Here is an 18,739-nt window from a genome sequence, read left to right as displayed (position 1 = left end):
GAGGATTGTGGAAATACCTCCAAACTTTGCTAACTGCTGTTAAACCGCCTCGTGGGCTTTTCAGAGATTCTCTGGGATTTCTTTTTTGTTTTAGAAAAACAGATATCGAGAATACAGAGCAGAAATTCCAGCTGGTTTATTTCCCCTCCCGAGCTACTCGTCTTCAGTAAGTGCGCTGTGGCCGAGCGATGGCAGGAGTTTGCAGCACTTTCAGTGAATCTGCATATTTATGACAGTGAAGCAGCCTCCATTTCATGCCCGTGTGGCTTCAGAGTCCCTCCCCTGTATTTCATGTGCACAGCTCAGCCATGATAACATAACCTCACGGCTTCACGCCATCCCTCGCTTGATTTACACACACGGACCCATCTCCCTGTGTGACAGCGGCTCAGCCTGTAACCATATAATGGCCCATAACTGCCCGGCACAACTGGACTCTCACAATCATATTGGCTTTTATTTCTTCCAGCTGCTGGAGGTAAAGTGAGTAATGAGCTGTTTTATCCAGAAGGCACAACTCAGCAGCAGGGGAGGAGGAGGAGGAGGGATGTGCCATACAAACGCACTAAGTGCTCTGAAACTTAAGTAGTACAAGGAAAGCAGATTATCCTGTATTTTTAAGCAGAGTTATGCCACAGGGTAGCAAAAGGTTTGAGTGTAACCGACACTGAAAAAGTGAAAAGATCCTTTCGGTGAGGAGGAGAGAAGAAATCAAGCCAAGAATTTATATATGATTGTACAAACCTGCAAACAGAAAGGCCCCAGCCGGCCAGCGGAGTCAGACCTGGAGCTTCTTGGTGTGTGGGCGGGGTTTGTGTTGTCTGGTGATTCGAAATTGGCTGTAGGTGAATGTGGGTAAGAAAGGTTGTTGGTCCTGTGAGAGACTGTACCACGTCTCTCACTCTAGGACAGCCGGGACAAACTTCATCCCCGAACCGGATAACGAGGATGGACGGGTGGACAGGCGAACCTCTGTCTCAAAAAGTATCGAATGTGTCAATAAAAATAGTTAGAACTATGTGTTAGATCAAAATTAGTACAAAGGCAACATATGAAAGGACAAAATTGTGAAACCAAACAACAGCAGGAGATTGAGCGGCTGTAACCACAGGGTTTTGGTCTGTACCGTCAACTGGATGGAGCATGTCTGCAGAGAATGCCACTCAAGAATGCAGGTATGTGTGTTTTAATGACACGATTCAGGTGATACTTAGATACACAGTTGCTGTTAGCTGTTTACTGTTAGCTGTTAGCAGTTTGCTGTTAGCAGTTTGCTGTTAGCAGTTTACTATTAGCTGTTAGCAGTTTGCTGTTGGCTGTTTACTGTTAGCAGTTTGCTGTTAGCTGTTTACTGTTAGCTGTTAGCAGTTTGCTGTTTACTGTTAGCAGTTAGCTGTTTACTATTAGCTGTTAGCAGTTTGCTGTTAGCTGTTTACTGTTAGCTGTTAGCAGTTTGCTGTTTACTGTTAGCTGTTAGCAGTTAGCTGTTTACTATTAGCTGTTAGCAGTTTGCTGTTAGCTGTTTACTGTTAGCTGTTAGCATGTCACTTCTGTGACTTTTCTGTTTCCCAAAAATACTTTTGCTGTCATCTGAGATGTTTTCTTTTCTTTTTGTGAGCTTTTACTGTATTTTTTTCTATTTCTGTTGTGTTTTGTGTGCTTTCGCTGTATTTTTCTATTTACTGGTGTTTTCTTAAGTCGCAGTGTGTTTGACCTTTCAGGGCCACCGTACCTGCATATCTATTCCAATGTCATGCTTGCCTGTAGTCGTGACTGTATGGGAAAATGTATCTTTAAGAAACACAGCAGCTTGTCTGCTCAGGTTTCAAACAGTTGCAGAGCTTTGGTAAATGAAGGAGCGATGTAGCAAAGTGTTTCTCAGTTCCTCCACCTGCTCTTTGGAAAGTTGTGTCAGTATTTGGGGGAAACAAATCCATGTTAATATCACGTTTGCTGCTCAGCCTTATTGTGCATTTGCTCTGCCAGGAAAGCTAAATTTTCCTTGTTGAATTCTTATAGGCTTAAAATTTGATTTGCAGAATTTGACAGATACGCTGCATCTATCCATCCACCTATCATTCAGTTAGCAAAAAAGCTAACAGCCAGCTAAGCCATCTTTCACCTCTGGCGTCACTTCGTGTACCCGTCACTTTGTCACATGTCCGACTGCTCAGCGAAACACGACGCCAGCGAGGCACCTCGCCCGTGAAAAATCAGATATTCCATCTGCCGGCTCGTCAGAGCAGGTGGCACATGTAACCATTTAGTCAAGTCGACTGTCTACCCCGACAGTCGCCGTGGTGACAGCTAAACGTGCTGCAGAGCCAACATTAAAAGCCAGGGGACAGCTGACATCCCGCACATCCCGGTGTGTCGGTTTAAATATTCCTCGCGGTGCATCCGACTAAATCTTCCCCCTAATTGACAGAGCAGAGGATGTTTTCTGCCAGGCGCACTGACGGCTGGATGCAGCAGAGAGAGGGAGGGGGAGGCTCGAGGATCCACAGAAATGTCTCCTCTGCTCACTGGCTCACTGTTACTTATGAACCAGTGATGTTATTTTACCTTACAGAATATGCCAGGGCTGTAAAACACGAGCAACGTCACCTTACATTCATTCAGACGCAGCGGCAATGTGTGCTGCCGAAGAACAGTACTGTTCCCTGCTGCAGTTTCTCTCACAGCAACTAGTTTTAACTTTCTAGTTTTACAGTTTAACATGGAAGTGAGAAAACACAGGGCAGCTTTCTGAGAATAACTTGGATGGACTTTGAATAAGGAATATGGATCATGGAGTAAATAAACCACTGTGGGCAGATCCGAAACAGACCCAGACTGGATCTGAACTGGATCCAGGCTTGATCACGTCTGAGCGTCATTCAGCAGCACACACTGCTGGGAGGAGTCTGAGAGAAACATGGTTTGTTACCACGGTAACTAACTCAGAGTTGTAGCTACACTGGCATTGTTTACTTTTTACTTAGTATTTTACTCCTCGTTGTTTTCTCAGGTTTAAGTCACAAAACTGGTTGTTTTGGTTTAAAGACACACTTTGCTTTAAGTACACAATGCCTGAAACAAGCTGCTTAAGCTCCTCCCACTTTAAGGTAATTTTCTTCTGATTGGGTGCCCCTCACAAACAGTTTGAACAGCAGTGTGTGTTTCTGAAATGCAGCCAGCTTAGATGAAAGTATCTGAGAATAAACATGATCTCAAAACCCTGAAGGATGATTCCTGAAGATATCCGATCAAACCGGTAAGAAAAGACTTCTAATGTGGCGAGAGAGGAGGTTGGAACAACCACAGTTTAAAGGATCTCAAATCCCTCTGCATGTATTTATGGGAGGGAGGGGGGGGCTCAGAGAAAATCAAAACAACAGAAAAAGTAAAGTTGTTTCAAAGCTGTGAGCAGTGTGGATGAGGCTGATCTCCAGGTTGTTGAAAACAGACTCAGAGCAAGTGCTACATTTTCAGGTTGCTTGGAGTGAAAAGCATTAAATGGCTCCAGGGACCGACTAACACTGAAAATGGTGTTGATTGGAAGGATTAGCCTTAGATGAAATAATCTCCCCTTAAAAACAGCTTACAGGCACACAGTGTGAGACAAATTAAAGTCCGCCCATCTGCTTTCTCTTGGTGAACAACTTGTCCAGCTTCACGTCCCTCCTGGCGTCGTTCCCTTTGCCCAAATAAAATGTCCTGTCTGTTTAACTCCAAATTTAAACCCCCAAAGATTTCAGACTTCCTGGTGACATTTTTCCTTTTGTCTGGCAGTGGAGCGTGACGTCTCTGATCAGACGCAGGTGAGTTTTTTAAATTAGTGTTTCGGAGATCATATCTTTGGATATGACACCAAAATGTTCAGTTCGGTGTGATATTTAAAGAGAAAAGCTGAAAAATCTGGCAACAGATCACACATGAAATGATGTGTTTGGCGTCATAAGCAGAGTCATTGATCACATTTGAACTGGAGATGAGGAGAACGTGTGCGGACCAATATCTCATTAAACGCTGGCAGATCCAGAGACCTTGTAGCTTCGACTGCAGTCATTTTAGCTTTTAAACACCAAAACATTTCTATTATGAGTTTGTAAATGTTTGACGTGCACGGAGACTTTAAGGGGAATTTTTAACGTGTTAGTGGCGTTTACCTCTCAGAGAAGATGGTTGGTTCCCTGTATCGGAGAGACGTCCTGCTGTTATCAAAGCACGGACTCTGGAGAGGATTCTCACGCTGCAGCTGGGCAGCCGTTACCTGAAACCAGGAGAAAGTGTTTCTGAAGAAACATTAAAAAATAATCTTTAATGTTTTTCTCCTCGGGCAACAAGGCACAAAATCGCAAATGATGTGTACACTTCTAATACTCACAAATACCCCCACGTCATGACTGGTTTTTAACCGATACCACCTGTTGGCCTCTTCTACCTCCCAGTCAGTGCTGCACAAAGCTTTAAAACCCAAACCTGCGAGGTCAGAATGTATCAGTTACTTTATGAACAATTTGGTTCATTTTCAATTCATTTTCATTTTTAGCACCAAATCATAAAAACAGTCTTTACATTGTGAGGTACAGACCCTAAAATATAACAGAGAAAACCCCCAAAATCTTATGACCCCCTATGAGCAAGCACTTTGGTGACAGTAGGAAGGAAAAACTCCCTTTTACCAGGAAGAAACCTCCGGCAGAACCAGGCTCAGGGAGGGGCGGGGCCATCTGCTGTGATTGGTTGGGGTGAGAGAAGGAAGACAGGATAAAGACATGCTGTGGAAGAGAGACAGAGGTTAATAACAGATATGATTCAATGCAGAGAGGTCTGTTAACACATAGTGAGTGAAGAAGAAACACCCAGTGCATCATGGGAATCCCCCATTAGCAAAAAGGAAAGTTTGATCTTGTAGCTGTATTTTAGTCCAATTTTATTCGATGAGTAATTGTCTGGGTATCAGGTAATGTTGCTTTATCTCAGTTGGACACAAGGTGCCTTTGACAGCAGCACGAATCCCAGCATGTTATAGCAGCAGTGACAGGACAAAAACCTGTAATCTCTGTGGCCTCTAATATACTAATGTCAAAATGCATGCAGCATGTGACACCAACAGGTGACAACAATGTAGATTTTCTGGCATCAGGACCCGAGGAAAGTGGTTGTTTGTTAAATCTGTGTGCGCCTGGTGTTTTCAGCCTCTTGATTTGCCTCAAACGTAAAAAGCTAGTTTCGAACAAACCTGCTGATTTTGTTGGAAGTCTTTGTTGATGGCTTTATTGAAAGTTGTCTCCCGGTGCTCTTCGACCTCCTCCACCACAGCCACAGGCACAGGACAGATTTGTTTCCAGCACCAATCACCAAACTCAATTTCATGAAAATCAGTGGAGAACTGAGAAAAAGCTCCAACCTTGAGCCGAGTGTACACACAGACTACTGAGAGGCCTGGTTTATTTTACTTTCCTTCTGTTTCTTTAGACATTATACAAAATATAATCTCAGAATTTGTCACAGCTAAACATGATGCATTTATTTTGATTCAGTTAACAGTTACAAACCCAATCATTTTCAGTTCAGTCTGCAGTCGAGGACAAAGAGACGCATTCAGAGCTGATGTTGGAAATGCTGGTGTTCAGTTTTACTTCATCTTAGCAGCTGGGACACACCGAGGCACTCACAGAACACAAAATGCATGGCTGACATTGAATTATGACATAAACATGTCAGACCTTTTGGTTCCACTTGTCAAACATGATGATTTGCTACATGACGGGAAACAGCTGATTTGGACTTTAGGGTCCTGGTTGCACATTTGAAGATGTCACCTTGGATACTGACGGCCACTTTTATGCAATTTGGGGGGAATTTAAATTAACAAGGAAAAGTGTTACCTGCTGATTGCTTTGAAAGAAAATGAGATGGTTCAGAGTTTAAGTTTGCTGGTGTAAGTGTCAGAGTAAAGTATATAAAAGATACCATTAGTTTCAGGACTGTTTTGGCTGCTTACACACATTACACATAACACTTTCTTAAAAGTAATGCAGTTCAGTACTTAATTACTCCAAGGAGAATGTATTTGCATTTCTCTGTAAAATGACCTGAAACAGTCTCATCGTTACCAGTTAACAGTATAAACCTACAGGCTACATCACACACACAACACAAACCTCTATCATAATGAGGACACACACAAAGATGAAAACACAGCATAAAGACACTCTGAAGCCATTGCCATGGTGATTCTGCTTTAGAAACATGAACAGGTAGAAACGGCGGCTCCAGCCTGACTGCTCATCGGTTTGTTACCTGTTGAAGTTCAGGGTCTGGCTTCTGGCGTCGGCACTCGCTCAGCTTCCACTCTGGGTTTGTGGCTAGCTTAGCGTTAGCATGCTGTCTGTGCAGATGCTTGCGCACAGCTGAAGTTGTGTTAGCAGCATAATGCAGCTGTTTCTGTCCATCGTGCTCTCGACCTTTTCATGTGACAGATATAACGGTAACGTCCATATCCACTGTAGACCGCGCCGCTTTTTCCTCCTCCAGCACACAAACTCAAATCACACGATTGTGGTGCAAGTGGAACCGATAAGTGGGATAGATACACAAGCAGATACCAACCGGTCTGCTAACACTCTCCAACCACCAAGCAGCAGTGAAAAAGTCAAAGCACACCAGAAACTGAGACCATTTGTCTTCAAAGTAAAAGTCATGCCTTACTGCTTTTACTTTGAAGGCAAACAGTCTCTGCTTCCAGTCGCACTCTTCACATTTTCACAGTTGGTTGGTAAGTAGTTGTCACATGTTTGCAGACCATTTGCAGACTACTGAGGACAGCAGCAATCTGTGAGCAACCAAAGCAGTGCAGCACATTTAACAACAGCAAACAACCTCCTGAAAACACTCGCCAAATAGTCACACATTTTTACCCAGCAACTGGTGGTTACCATGGAGTCCCTGACCGATCTATAGGCCTGTGTGACTGCGGCCTAACACTAACAAGGTATGGGTACAACGAGCAGACACAGATACCCGTTAATCAGTGGCAGTGATCAGGGCCATGCCAATAAATCACTGGAACTGCACTCGGCAAACAGACATTATAATATACGAGTCTACGAGGACTGATTCTTTTGGATATTAGAGGAAGTGCTGCTTTTGGCACAGTTTACCCTCGGAGGTTGCTGCTTCTTGACAATATCACGGTAACAGTTTGCATTAAGTAGAAGAGACGTGTTGTCAGTGACACATATCAGAAACAGATTTGTAAACCATATTTCTTTATTAAAGTTTAAGAAACTCCAAGCAGCATATTCATAAATAAAATAAGGGTCTCCCTTAGATGTACTGTGACAGTCTGTATGCTCTGACAGTTCATGTTTTCATCCTCTGTCGGGGTGTTGGAGTTCGAACATAAACAGGACACACGTAGGCCCTTATCGCCCCGCCCTCCCGGTCACTTCCTCATTGCTGACCAATCGTAACCTCGCTCTGTCCGTCCGTCACGTGGTGGAGCACAGTGCAAAAAGCAAGTTGGTTCACGACAGAGAAGCAACTACTGACACAGTAAGAAAACATCCATATAGAGTGTGTTCAGATGGGAGCTGCGTCAGAGTCGAGGACCGTCACGTTTCTGCGTGTCCGTTTACGCACAGGATGAAACACATGGCAGGTTTTACTTGGTGTCACCGGAGAATTGGTTTTCACACAGACACAGAACATTAGCGTTTCAGCAGAGCTCTAACAGAATCATGGTGAAACTGAATAATGAACATTTCTGCTTGGCAACAACGTAAATCTTCACAGTCACACGTTAAACTTTTTCTTCCCAGTTCAATGACTCAGATTTAATACAGCTATGAAAAACAAACCTTGGTCCTATGATCTGAGTGATTCGGCACAGTGCTTTTACAGTTACATTTCTCAAGTGATCAAGAATTAGGAGCATGAATGAACAGCAACAGAACCAAGTATTTTATCCACACTCTAAGGTGTTACGTGAGAGCGGTACTGCGTGTATGCGTAGTCGGGGACAAACTGTAAATGTTACCTTTAACCTGTCATTGATAAGAGCCATAACATGTTTTTGCATGGTGCGAAACAAAGAAGTACATCAGCTTGTCATTGGTGTTGGAAGAATTTATTCCTAAATCTTTGTGTTTTGTGGTTGAGTCTTTAACAGACCACTGGATTCAATCAGCCACAACATTAAAGCTGTTGAACAGGTGGTTCAACAGCTTTGGCTTTTGGGCAGTGGACCCATACTGGGGTTTCCGGTGGTATCGAGGACGTAGATCAGATTTGTTCTGGACCGTTTTTCTAAATTTTGATCTGGGTCAACACCTCGGTGTGAACACTGAAAAATACTGGACAAATAGGCTTTGTTGGGGATGTTTCCAAGAGTTTACGAGGTCACATTTTTTCCTCGGGTTGTAATTGTTGGATGTGTTGTGGTTTAGTAGCAAACCTATCTGAATTAATAAAGAATGTTTTTATTATTCTGGTGTCAAATTGTTTGCTTGAAAAGCAAAAAGCTCTGAAGGATTTTTTTCATTTGCAGAAACTTCAGAGTTGAGCTTAATATGATGGAGACTGCTGCCGTTGGGGGGCACCCTTAAGGAGACATTAGGGAGTGTGCTTGCTCTGCACACAGTGATAAAAGCATCATCTACTTCACTCCAGGCTTCGAGGGCCGGTGTCCTGCAGGGTTTAGATGTGTCCTTGATCCATCACAGCTGATTCAAATGGCTAAATGACCTCCTCAACATGTCTTGAAGTTCTCCAGAGGCCTGATAATGAACTAATCATCTGAGTCAGGTGTGTTGACCCAGGATGAAATCTAAAACCTGCAGGACACCGGCCCTCGAGGCCTGGAGTTCCCCACCCCTGGTCATCTTTTCTAAGGGACTGCCCAAAAACAACTCGCTGTTAGAAGGCTTCAGCTCCAGTATTTCTGCTGTCTGACTGTCTGTCTGTAAGAATAGAGTGGACATACATGATATGGACACTTAAAAATCTTTCAGTCTGGGTTTCCCCAGTGTGGAAGAAGTGCTGTGCGACAGAACCGGACAGTAAAACCTCCACAGAACGCTCGTGTCTGTAGTTTAAGGAACGAGTTAATCTGCCGCCTGTCCAACAACCACAAACCTACCAACAACACAAGATTCGATGTCCGATCTACAGTTTTGGAACTAAAGCTCTTCATTCTGACAAGTTAAGGTTCCTCAGTTTCCTCTGCCCACGTACACGTTCTATAAATGGAGAGATGAGCGGGTCTGCGTTTTGCTGCTAATGTCCTGAAAACTGTGTGTGATCAACATAGATCCGAACAGCCAGCGTCAGGCTAATGTAAATGAAGTCGACAGTCATTAGGCCCATAGATGCACGTTAACCGTGCTTGTAAAAGCAAAAAGGTGGGGGTGATATGGTCGTTTTATATATTTCTGTTGTTAAATACTTTTACCATAAATGTTCCTCTCACAGTATCCTATAGAGAAAATACTATCCAGTGTTTAGCAAATATATTTAACTTCCCTCTGTTTTACAAGCAGTTGAGGTATGGCACCTGCAGAACGGCCATCATCATGAGCCTCTGTCTGCACTTTGGGTAATGACGCCCTCTGTCATCCCTGCAGGTGATAATGGATCTCATTAGGAATGACTTGTGGAAATACGATGCCTCTCTGAGTCACTCTCTCACTCCTCGTTAGAATAACTGCACTGCTTTGCAAGACGAAACTTGCGTACGAGAGCGTGACGTAAAATTCTCGAGTATAAAAATTAAAGACATATATATTTAGTACCTTTATATTTTTTCTTAAGGTTAAGGCTGCGTTCACACCGACCGCTGTTGGAACTCGGCCGAGCTTCGATATTTGGCCACAAACGAAGCATTACGACTGCCTGAAAACAAAAGTGTCGGCCCTCCTTTAGGAACTCTGTGGGAGCGGTTAGTAAGAGTAAGGATGGAAAGGCGAATACGTTTGATCTGTCACAACTTTTCTTGTGTTTCAGGTCTGTAATTTCAGACTTTCAGACTTCGACTGTTGTCGAAGTTTGTTTGAATAAATTAATAACCATCAATCGTTCTGGCACCAATTTGAATCTGACACTTCCTTCAAATACAAACAGAAGCTCAAAAATATCAAATAAAATGAATACCAGGCTGGCTGATACTCTGGACCGTTTCTGGTTTTTTGTATATATTTGGCTAACAAGAGGGTCTGTCTCAGAGTTGGGAAGCATGCCAGTACTTGTTTTAAATTGGTGCCAACTTTTCATTAGTCTAAAAGCATCTGGACAGAGTTTCATAGAAAAAGACTGTAACTGATTTTCACTGGTTTGCTGGTGGTGCGATGAAGAAGACGAACTCTAAAACTATTCATCATTTAGAAGGTGCAAGCATCTCTCTGAAACCCAGAACAAGTGTTTTTGTGTTCCTGATTTCCTCATCTCGAAGTCGGGTTGGTTTCTGTTTGATGTCTAAAGGTCTGTGGTTCATCCAACCCTAAACATGTTCATTTCTTTCCACAGCTTAAAATACAGAAGCAATTCTCGTAATTTTGAAGCTTTAACGTGACCCAGAAAAGGTTTTTGTAGTAAGTGGTTAAACGGGACTACAGAAACTGTTGGGAGATTTCATCACGTCGAACGCGCGACTGCATTTACAGTTCAAAAATATGATATTTGACTTTAAGACTAAGACCTGTACCGCGTTCTACACCCTGTCGTGTTCCACAAAGAGGCCAGGCTTGCATGACTGCATCATCGTTTGACCTAAAGACAGCGGTCGGTGCGCTCGCAGCCGTACGTACTCTTCTTCGCTCATTTGCTCGTCACAAACAGACTCTCACCTGGACAGTACTGACGCCAAATAAAAACTCGCTATAAAAACAAACCATTGAGCTGTGTGTAAAATATGAACCCAATAAAAACCCGCTTGTTCCCCCTCAGTGTTTGAATGAACATCATTTACAGTCAACGTAAGAAAAGAATGTAGACTTTTGCTTGGAAAAAACTATGTATATTATATATTTAATACAAATGGGGAAAAAACAAAGAGTGATTTTTTTTTGTCCGATGCTGAAGATATATATAGGGTTGGTACAGAGGTGCATAACAGTAGGTGTCCACCACTAAAAATGTCCCTACAGCGGTGCATCATGGGTAGTCGTTTACATCAATGAGTTGTGGAAAGACATCGTTTAATTTCGGCACTTAGAAAACAATCACAATGAATTTCGCGTCATTGTTTAATTGAACAAAATTTACAAAGCCATTCAAACAGTCATAACTTTTTCATCAATGTTTATATTTTTTTTTATCTCATTTTGTTTGTTTTTATAACTCAACTTCAAAAATTGAGAATATTCAAAATACACTTTAACCTCACTTCGTTCTCTTGGTATTTACAGATATGTACACGAGAAAAATTACACCCTCCAGCCCGCCGCCCGCTTTTTGTTGTTTTTTGTTAGATTTTTCGTGTGTGTGTTTCTGAACAGATAGTGAGATACAAAATCTTTTTACTTTGTACATATATGTTTTTTTCCTCTATAATAATTTTCCTCTAGGGTTCCCCAACCCGCCTCGCATCCGAACCTGGACCCAGGTCCAGAGAGCAGCCTCCCTCCCACCCACCGCCCCCCTTTTACCCCTCCGATCTTATATCGATGTACTGTGGGTGGCCTCAATGGCTTCGGGTATGGGTCCTGCGGAGACTGCCTGGTAGGACATTGGCATGGGTGTCTTGCCAGGGCTCTGCCGGAAGAGCCCCCCGTTGGGTGCCCTGTGTTTGCACTGCATGGTGCCGCTGAGGTTGGTGCTGCTGAGCGGGTGGTGCGGGGGCAACGTGCTGCTGCCAGGGCCCTGGGATGGGGGTAGCGTCCTGCCTAGGGTCCCCCCATGGTGAGGATGGGGAAGAGGAGGAGGTGGTCCCCCCTCCCCGGGGAGGAAGGTGGTCACAGCGAGGCCCGAGGGCGGGTAGTCCCGCCTGGACTCCGGGCCCGGGACCAGAGAGGCCTGGCTGGGCTGCATGCTGCCGATGTCCAGCGCAGAGATCTCGATAGAGGGGCCGGGGATCTGCTTGTGGGCCAAGTCCTCGTCCAAAAGACTGTTCATACGACGATGCACCTGTTCCAGATTCACCTCCTTGTCCTATAAGTTGAGGAGTGGGGCGGTGGGGTGGGGATGGAGGAGGACAGTGGAGAGACAGGGGGAGGGAGAGAGGGAGGGAGGGACACAGAGGCTGAGATTGGCGATGGGCCGATTTCTCAGACTGATTCAGGTCAGCGTGTGCTCCATGCATTCTCAATCTGATATGGGGGTTTTTTTTAACTGACGAGCTTCTATCAGCGATCCAGCTGATAGACTGGCCCGGTTTCATTTTGTAGTCTGGTTTGAAGAGCCCAGTGGAAACTGAGGCCACAGAAACCAATCTGAATGTGCAACTTGAAATCAAACTTGGCCAGTGAGCAGTAAAGGCTTGATGTATGGAGGAAACCGACCCTGGAGCCAAGCTGACTGTCGTGTGCTGCAGAGCTGTTGGAGGCTTGACTATGTCGAGATTGTCATGAATCACATCTGAGATCAATTTTAGATTCATAAACTGAAGCTATGTTTGTGCTTTCTCTGCCCTCGCCGCCCTCGGAGCTGCTACGCTCGTCACAGGAGGATCAGAGAATTGGTTTCCTAGCAGAATAATTTAATCGCCACACTGGCTGACGATGCATCTCCTGCTGACTGCAGACATGCATACTTGTTAGGTATTAATAGACACCCGAGTGTTTCCCTGTTGAACCGCAGGTCTGCTTTAGTACACTCGTCAGGGGAAGGTAAAGGACGAGGGGCGTGCGGGAGGAAGGAGGCGTGATTCGCATAGTGAAAGCGAGGCTTTGAATCTGAGGCCAGATTCTCGACACGTCCGCGTGCGACTGCTGCAGCCCGGCCGGATGATGTTTTAGGAGAGGGTCTTAAAGCGGCCAATCGCTTTACAGCAAAGCAGCTAACATTCCTGAACGCAGCCTGGCTCCAGCATCGGGCTCGCTTCAGTCCAGAAACACAGTGAGATTAGTCCCAGGAACTCACAGTGACACCGGCGACACTCAACACAATGCACACGACACATTACAGATTAATACCACATACATATTCAGTCATGGTGCAGTGTTAGCAGCACATAATACAGAAGGCATGCAACTACCCCACCCCCGCAGGTTTGATCATTTCGAGTTTGTTTTACTGTCACACTGTTGGGATTACTACTGGCATGGACTGAAAATCGCTGTTCATGATTTTATTCCACTGATAAACAGATCATGTGACTGTTCAAAACGTTCTGGGCAGCTTTGTTAAATTATGAGAGATTTTATGAGCTCAGACAAAAGACATTTGAGAAGCTTTACAGCTACGACACGTTCGGAGCACAATCAGACCGTATTCTGGATCCAGGGACTGGATGCATGACACAAAGTGAATTTTCAGTCAGGTGAAAGGATGCAGTCTCAGACTGCTAATGTTAAAAATGTTAAACTAGCAATCCAGCAGCTGGCTTTAACTGCAAACAGTGAGTGCTGTGTGAGGGCCGGTTCTCTGCAGAGCACTCGAGTTCACGCGGTGTTTGGTGGTGGTGTCGATCTGACTGAGAAGCTGAAGGACGCCGCCTGCTCGTACGTTGGTGACCTGCCGATTACACGCACTCCTAATCACACACAATCTTTTCTTCTTGCTCGTAGATTAAATGAACCAAAGCTTCATTTTCTCAGATGCTCCTGTTGGCCAATCGACACTCTGTGTCACCAAATCTACCCAGGACCTGACCTCAGTGCTCTTTTAGTTAGCAGGATGAAGACTTAAAATGAAAAAAACAAGGGAGAAGTTTGTCTCGGAGTCATTTAAAGTAAAGTGTGAGCCGTGCAGATGAACATTTCTTCATGTAGAGTGGTGCAGAGAGCCCTTCTGGTGGAAACACACTAGCGAAGCCTCCCGATGCGCTGCGGTGGAGCAGCGCCGAGGCTAATCGTGTACCTTTGTTCCAACCTTTAAGCAACACACGAACATGCAGCGTGTTTGCTTTGAATGATCCCACTCCAGCCTCTGAGAGCTCCTCTCAAAGCCAATTAAAACATCTCAGTTCAGGTTATTGTTTCAGCCGACCAGCGCCTCATTAAAATATGTTTTCAAACTGGCAGCTAGCCTAAATAAATAAATGCCAGGGATTAAACCTCAGCCGGTCGTTAAAGGCAGGCTGGTGAAGTAAGTGCAGAGGAAGAACAGCCGTCTGAAAGTCTCCATTAATTTGGGAAACAAACAGCTCTTTTAGTGAGTGCTCCCACTGGGGGGCCTTTTAAATCACTCTGCTTCCTGCTACTTTGCAAATACTGTGACTGTCGAGTGGGTTGTGCTCAAGTGCGATAAGAACAGTTACTGATTGTTTCTGGTTCATTTTAGATTCAAGTGGCCCTGCGAAGATGAGCGAAGGCTGTTCTGCACGGCGATCGCCTCTAACACCGACATCTTCCATCTGATAACGTCTTATTAACCAAAGGTCACCATCGACTGTGTCTCTACATCCAACCCAGCTGAGGAGAACTTTGCTAGATGTTGAGATTTGGTGGAAAGATGAAAGGTCAAAGTTGTCTTTTCTGGTTGTATAAGGAAGTCATTTCAACTCAAAATTTAGTTGAACAGTGAAAGCACATCTCTTCCTCCTGAACACCTCTGCACCTCTGACCAGCAGCTTCTTACGAGGATATGTTTTCACTGTCCAGAGGCTTATTATGAATAAGATCAGCAAAGGAGAATCATTTCCATTTAGACGCCGCGTACACTTTTATATAGTAGGTAATACTTGACTGTGTAAGTTGGTCAGAACTGCCAATCAAGCGCAATAAAAAAGATAAAAGACAAGAACGTGTGTTTGCATTTCTGTTTTTAAATTAGCAGCAACGCGTGAAACTGTATCCTAGTGTTTTCATTGTTGCCATCTCAGCGTTCTTCAAGAGCACTCGACTGTCCAGCTGCATGCTCATTGGCCAGTTTTGGGCCTGGTGAGGGTTGTACCCTGGGTAATCTTCTTTCTTAAACGTAGAATGACCAAAATCTACAAAACTTTATTCATCCTTTGTGACTTGAAAGTAGCCACTGAGGTCCAGGCAGAGGGCCGTGATCTTCACTCTGATAGGACCAGATGTCTTCTTGCAGGACTTTGTGCAAGAGTCTTTCTTTTCGTCTTAAGAATCATTTTTCCAATATCTTTCCAAAATCCTGGAAAAGTGTTGTCACCTTTCAGTTTTCAACCAAATCTCGATAGTATAGTGACGCGTTTTAAAAGCCGCAGCTGACTGACGGATCTGTGCGCTTGCTGGAGCCCAAACAAGCCTTTGGATTTTTGATTATTCGTGAGGGGCTCTTTTTGTGCCATGGTCCTGCTTAGAGGGAACCGCCACACGAGGGCTGAGGGTGACAATCATGTTAATAATGCTGTCACTTCATCTCAGTCCAGCTAAATGTCTGTGGAAGAATTTGGAGTAAACGTTGGACCAGCGTCTCTCGCACCATCAACAAACACTAGATGAGTTCATCTCTCCAGCAGACTTCTAGAAACTTCTAGAAAAGTCAATGAGCACAAAGTAGCCCGACATCTTCCCAACACGTGTTTCCCATCAGTTCTACGACAGTTCTGTGTAGGTGCCAAAAACAGTCCATGTTTCAGCAGGTTTGAGGAATTTTATGTGGCAAAGAGACGAAGACCAAAATAATCCTTCGTGTAGGACTTGAGACCCGGAGGTTTCCTGCCAGCTTTCCAGGTGTGGTTTAAAGGTATCGTTGGTTTGCTCTTTACCACCAACTGCAGTTAGTCCTCCTGCTGACCAGCCAGCATCACCAAGCGCGTTTAAATGGAGGAGAATCCTGTTTTACTGCAATACTGATTTTCAAAAACAGTCAGTTTTTTAATGAAAGAGTTAAATTTGCTCGGTCATCACTTAAATAACAAACACAGAAATGCTGAACAAAAGCCACAGACGTCTGGAAACATGACACACGGCATGCAGTCCTCAGGAAGCAGGTAATAATATTCATCACGCGTGCAATAAAATTCAGAACAACATTTCTGTGTCTTCATTTAATCGTTGAATCCACAACGTGGTCAAAGCCTCCAGATAAGCACACTCGGTAAAGCCGCAGTTAGCAATCATCTACAGTCTTAATCATCTCGCTGTCTTATTTTAGGCTTAGAAACGAGCAATAACCGATAGGTCAAAACTTTATTACCAGCTACTGACACCATAAGATGAAAGGTCAAGTGAGGCAAATCTTTCAATTTAGATTCGGCATGGCAAAGCAAAACCATATTTTCTGCGTTCGTCATTGTGGTTTTCAGTCGATCGATGGACATCTTAATCAATAAAGTGCTGCTGACCCAGACGCTTAGGTCAGAAGGTCTTGATACAAGTATTTAGATGAGTGCATGACTTTCTTAAGCTGTTATTGACCTTTATTTTCAAAACGTCCGAGAGCTCTCAAAGCATCGATCAGAACCTGTGCAGAGGAAAAACGATCCAGGCGCAGGTGCAACATTTTTTCAAGGAGATCGCCGGGTTCACGGCGAGTGACATCACATGTGAACGCCACACTGTTCAGATTGAACGCTTCAGGCTCCAGCTGCCACTTCAGTTGACTGGATCATTTTTACAATGAAATCTGAAATGGAGTCTGGCTTTGTGAAGCTAATTTGCTGTTAGCTAAGTGGCTCTCCAAAAGTCTTAAAGTCAGACTTTTTCTAATGCAGTCTGGCTCCATCAGGGAAATTTGCCAGCTGCCACTTTCACACAGCAGCTACTTTGAGCTGATTCAGACGGAGAAACAGAAGGTACGATCAAAAAGACTTTGCCTGTGAAAAACAAAAAAGATTTTCTTACATGTGGGAGTTTTCGTGTGAGTTTACGTCAAGGATAAAAGCTGGTTCTCCATCTACAACCCAAAGACTCTTCCCCTTAAAACCCAGAGTTTTAAGGGGAAGAGTTCAGTATCCAGGGCTGAAAGTGGCTCAACCAGAAGCATCTTATACTCTCCAGGGTCAGATGCAAAATTCTGCTATGACTTCCTGAGCTGTTTCCTGAAGCTTCTCAGTCACCTCAACACGATTCACACTCACTGCTTGTCCTGTGAGAGATTTGGCTCCTTGCAATGTTAAAATTAAATTCAAGGCAAAGGTTTGCAAATGCACGTGCAGGCCTTCCACGGAGCTGCTTGCTGGTTGTAGGCACGATCACCAATATTCTTATGGCCACCAACTCAAAACTAGCCTTATCAGGCTTTCTGATATTGAGCTGCTCCATTTCTCGTAGATGTCTTGATGAATTTTTAAAGGTTTATGCAAACACTGCTCAATAAAAGCTGCGTGAAAGGCACTGAGTTTGTCGTGAACCTTGGTGATTCTGTTCTCCCGAAACAGGTCAAACTGAGGTGTGAGGTCAGCCCTTATGAGATGTGTTCAAACAGTTAAAGATGACCAAATGAGAGAAAGCAAGGAGAAACAGAAAAGGCACCGTGAGAACCGGGAAGGTTTCTAATGATGACGGGATGCAGCGTTAGTAGCGAGTTCTCAGAAGGTTACAACTTTATCATCTGCATAGAGCAAAATCCTAATTCTTTATTTTATTATTATTCTACACTCCTCTAATTAGCAAACGCTGCTTAATAAGCATTATACCAGGGGAAGAATGAGTTCTAACCTTTAAGATGATCACAGACATAATTGAATTTGTGCTGGAAACTGACAAAAATGACTTCCTGTATGCCTGCAGATTTAGTTTCAGAAAATCAGAAAGACTTTAACCCCCGAAAGGAAAGAACAAAAACAAAGAGGAGCTTGGCGACGGCACAGATGTGTTTGATTTCTTTTGTCGTATTTTAGAAGGTTGTATATAGGAGGTCTATTCTGACCTGTATCAATAGCTTCTGCTTCATCCCAGCCTCTCTCTCTGTCTGTCCAAATGTCCCTCCTCCCCTCCGATGAAGCAGTTGTAATGTCATTATATGTCAATGGACCAGAAACCCTTGCCAGCCTGTAATCCTTAGTAACCTGCACGAGATCATAGACAGTCAAGTGTAAATCAAAAAATGAAAAGGATAGATGGAGAGAAGGAGAGGAGATAGATAACAGGGGTGTCCACATTGACATATAATTTGCAATAAGACGTGACACAGTGATAGAACCAGGGGTTATGGACGGGGATGTCGGAGACAGATCTTATTGCTAAAGGGTGACACACCCAGCGTGCACACTGCCTGCTCACACTTTAGTTTATGGATCCACATCGAGGCCTTCCTGCCCGTTTGTCCCCTGTCACATGACTGAAGCCTGTCTGGGGGTGTTCGCACAGTGAGGTGAGGTCGGCCCTGCGTAGTGCTGGGAGGTGTATGTTGTTGATGTCTGGAGGTAGGACATGGAAAGGCAGGTCTGAGGTCAGTTTCGTGTTCGAGCGGTGTCTTTGGTAGCGCCCGTGTCCCCGTTTCAAACAATATACAGACCACACAATAACCACTGTAACACACAGCACACACGTCAGTATCAGTGTAGCCCCAACATCCATTCTCCTCCTGTATTTCTGTCCCACCATCATGTTTAACATTGAATACTTGGTGGTTCTCAACCAATAACAAACGTCATGTATGACTGGAAGGAGGAGTCAAAGGCTGAATGGAGCTAACTCGGGTTTAGCATCGCAGCTTCTGTCATCGTACGTTTTGTGGAGTC

At 44.2% G+C, this 18,739-nt stretch overlaps 1 protein-coding gene and 1 long non-coding RNA gene across 3 annotated transcripts in view; one reads left to right on the top strand and one right to left on the bottom strand.

The window, feature by feature from the left end:
- The first annotated feature begins 522 nt into the window (after nt 1–522).
- On the top strand, nt 523–14,889 carry LOC147324093 (uncharacterized). Its single transcript, XR_015130809.1, has 2 exons — nt 523–1,175; nt 14,428–14,889. It is a non-coding gene; the product is annotated as an uncharacterized LOC147324093 (long non-coding RNA).
- Nucleotides 11,627–18,739, bottom strand: part of LOC147324091 (glutamate receptor ionotropic, delta-1-like) — a 599,369-nt gene continuing 592,256 nt past the window's right edge. The window contains exons 17-18 of one of the 2 annotated variants that reach the window (XM_086304561.1): nt 17,926–18,064; nt 11,627–12,135 (exon numbers count right to left, since the gene is read on the bottom strand). In XM_086304561.1, coding sequence (XP_086160687.1) covers nt 11,669–12,135; nt 17,926–18,064 — 606 coding nt within the window. In that variant the 3' untranslated portion in view covers nt 11,627–11,668. The remainder of the gene's footprint in view (nt 12,136–17,925; nt 18,065–18,739) is intronic. The other variant, XM_086304562.1, reaches the window with a different exon arrangement.

The sequence above is a fragment of the Aulonocara sp. 'chitande type north' Nkhata Bay genome, linkage group LG8 (genome assembly GCF_057382095.1).
Source record: "Aulonocara sp. 'chitande type north' Nkhata Bay isolate Kocher_YH1m ecotype deep benthic linkage group LG8, A_spYH_male_GT1.1, whole genome shotgun sequence".
Taxonomy (NCBI): Eukaryota; Metazoa; Chordata; class Actinopteri; order Cichliformes; family Cichlidae; genus Aulonocara; species Aulonocara sp. 'chitande type north' Nkhata Bay.
The sequence above is the reverse complement of the archived record's forward strand: the minus strand, read 5'-3'. Positions and strand labels throughout refer to the sequence as shown.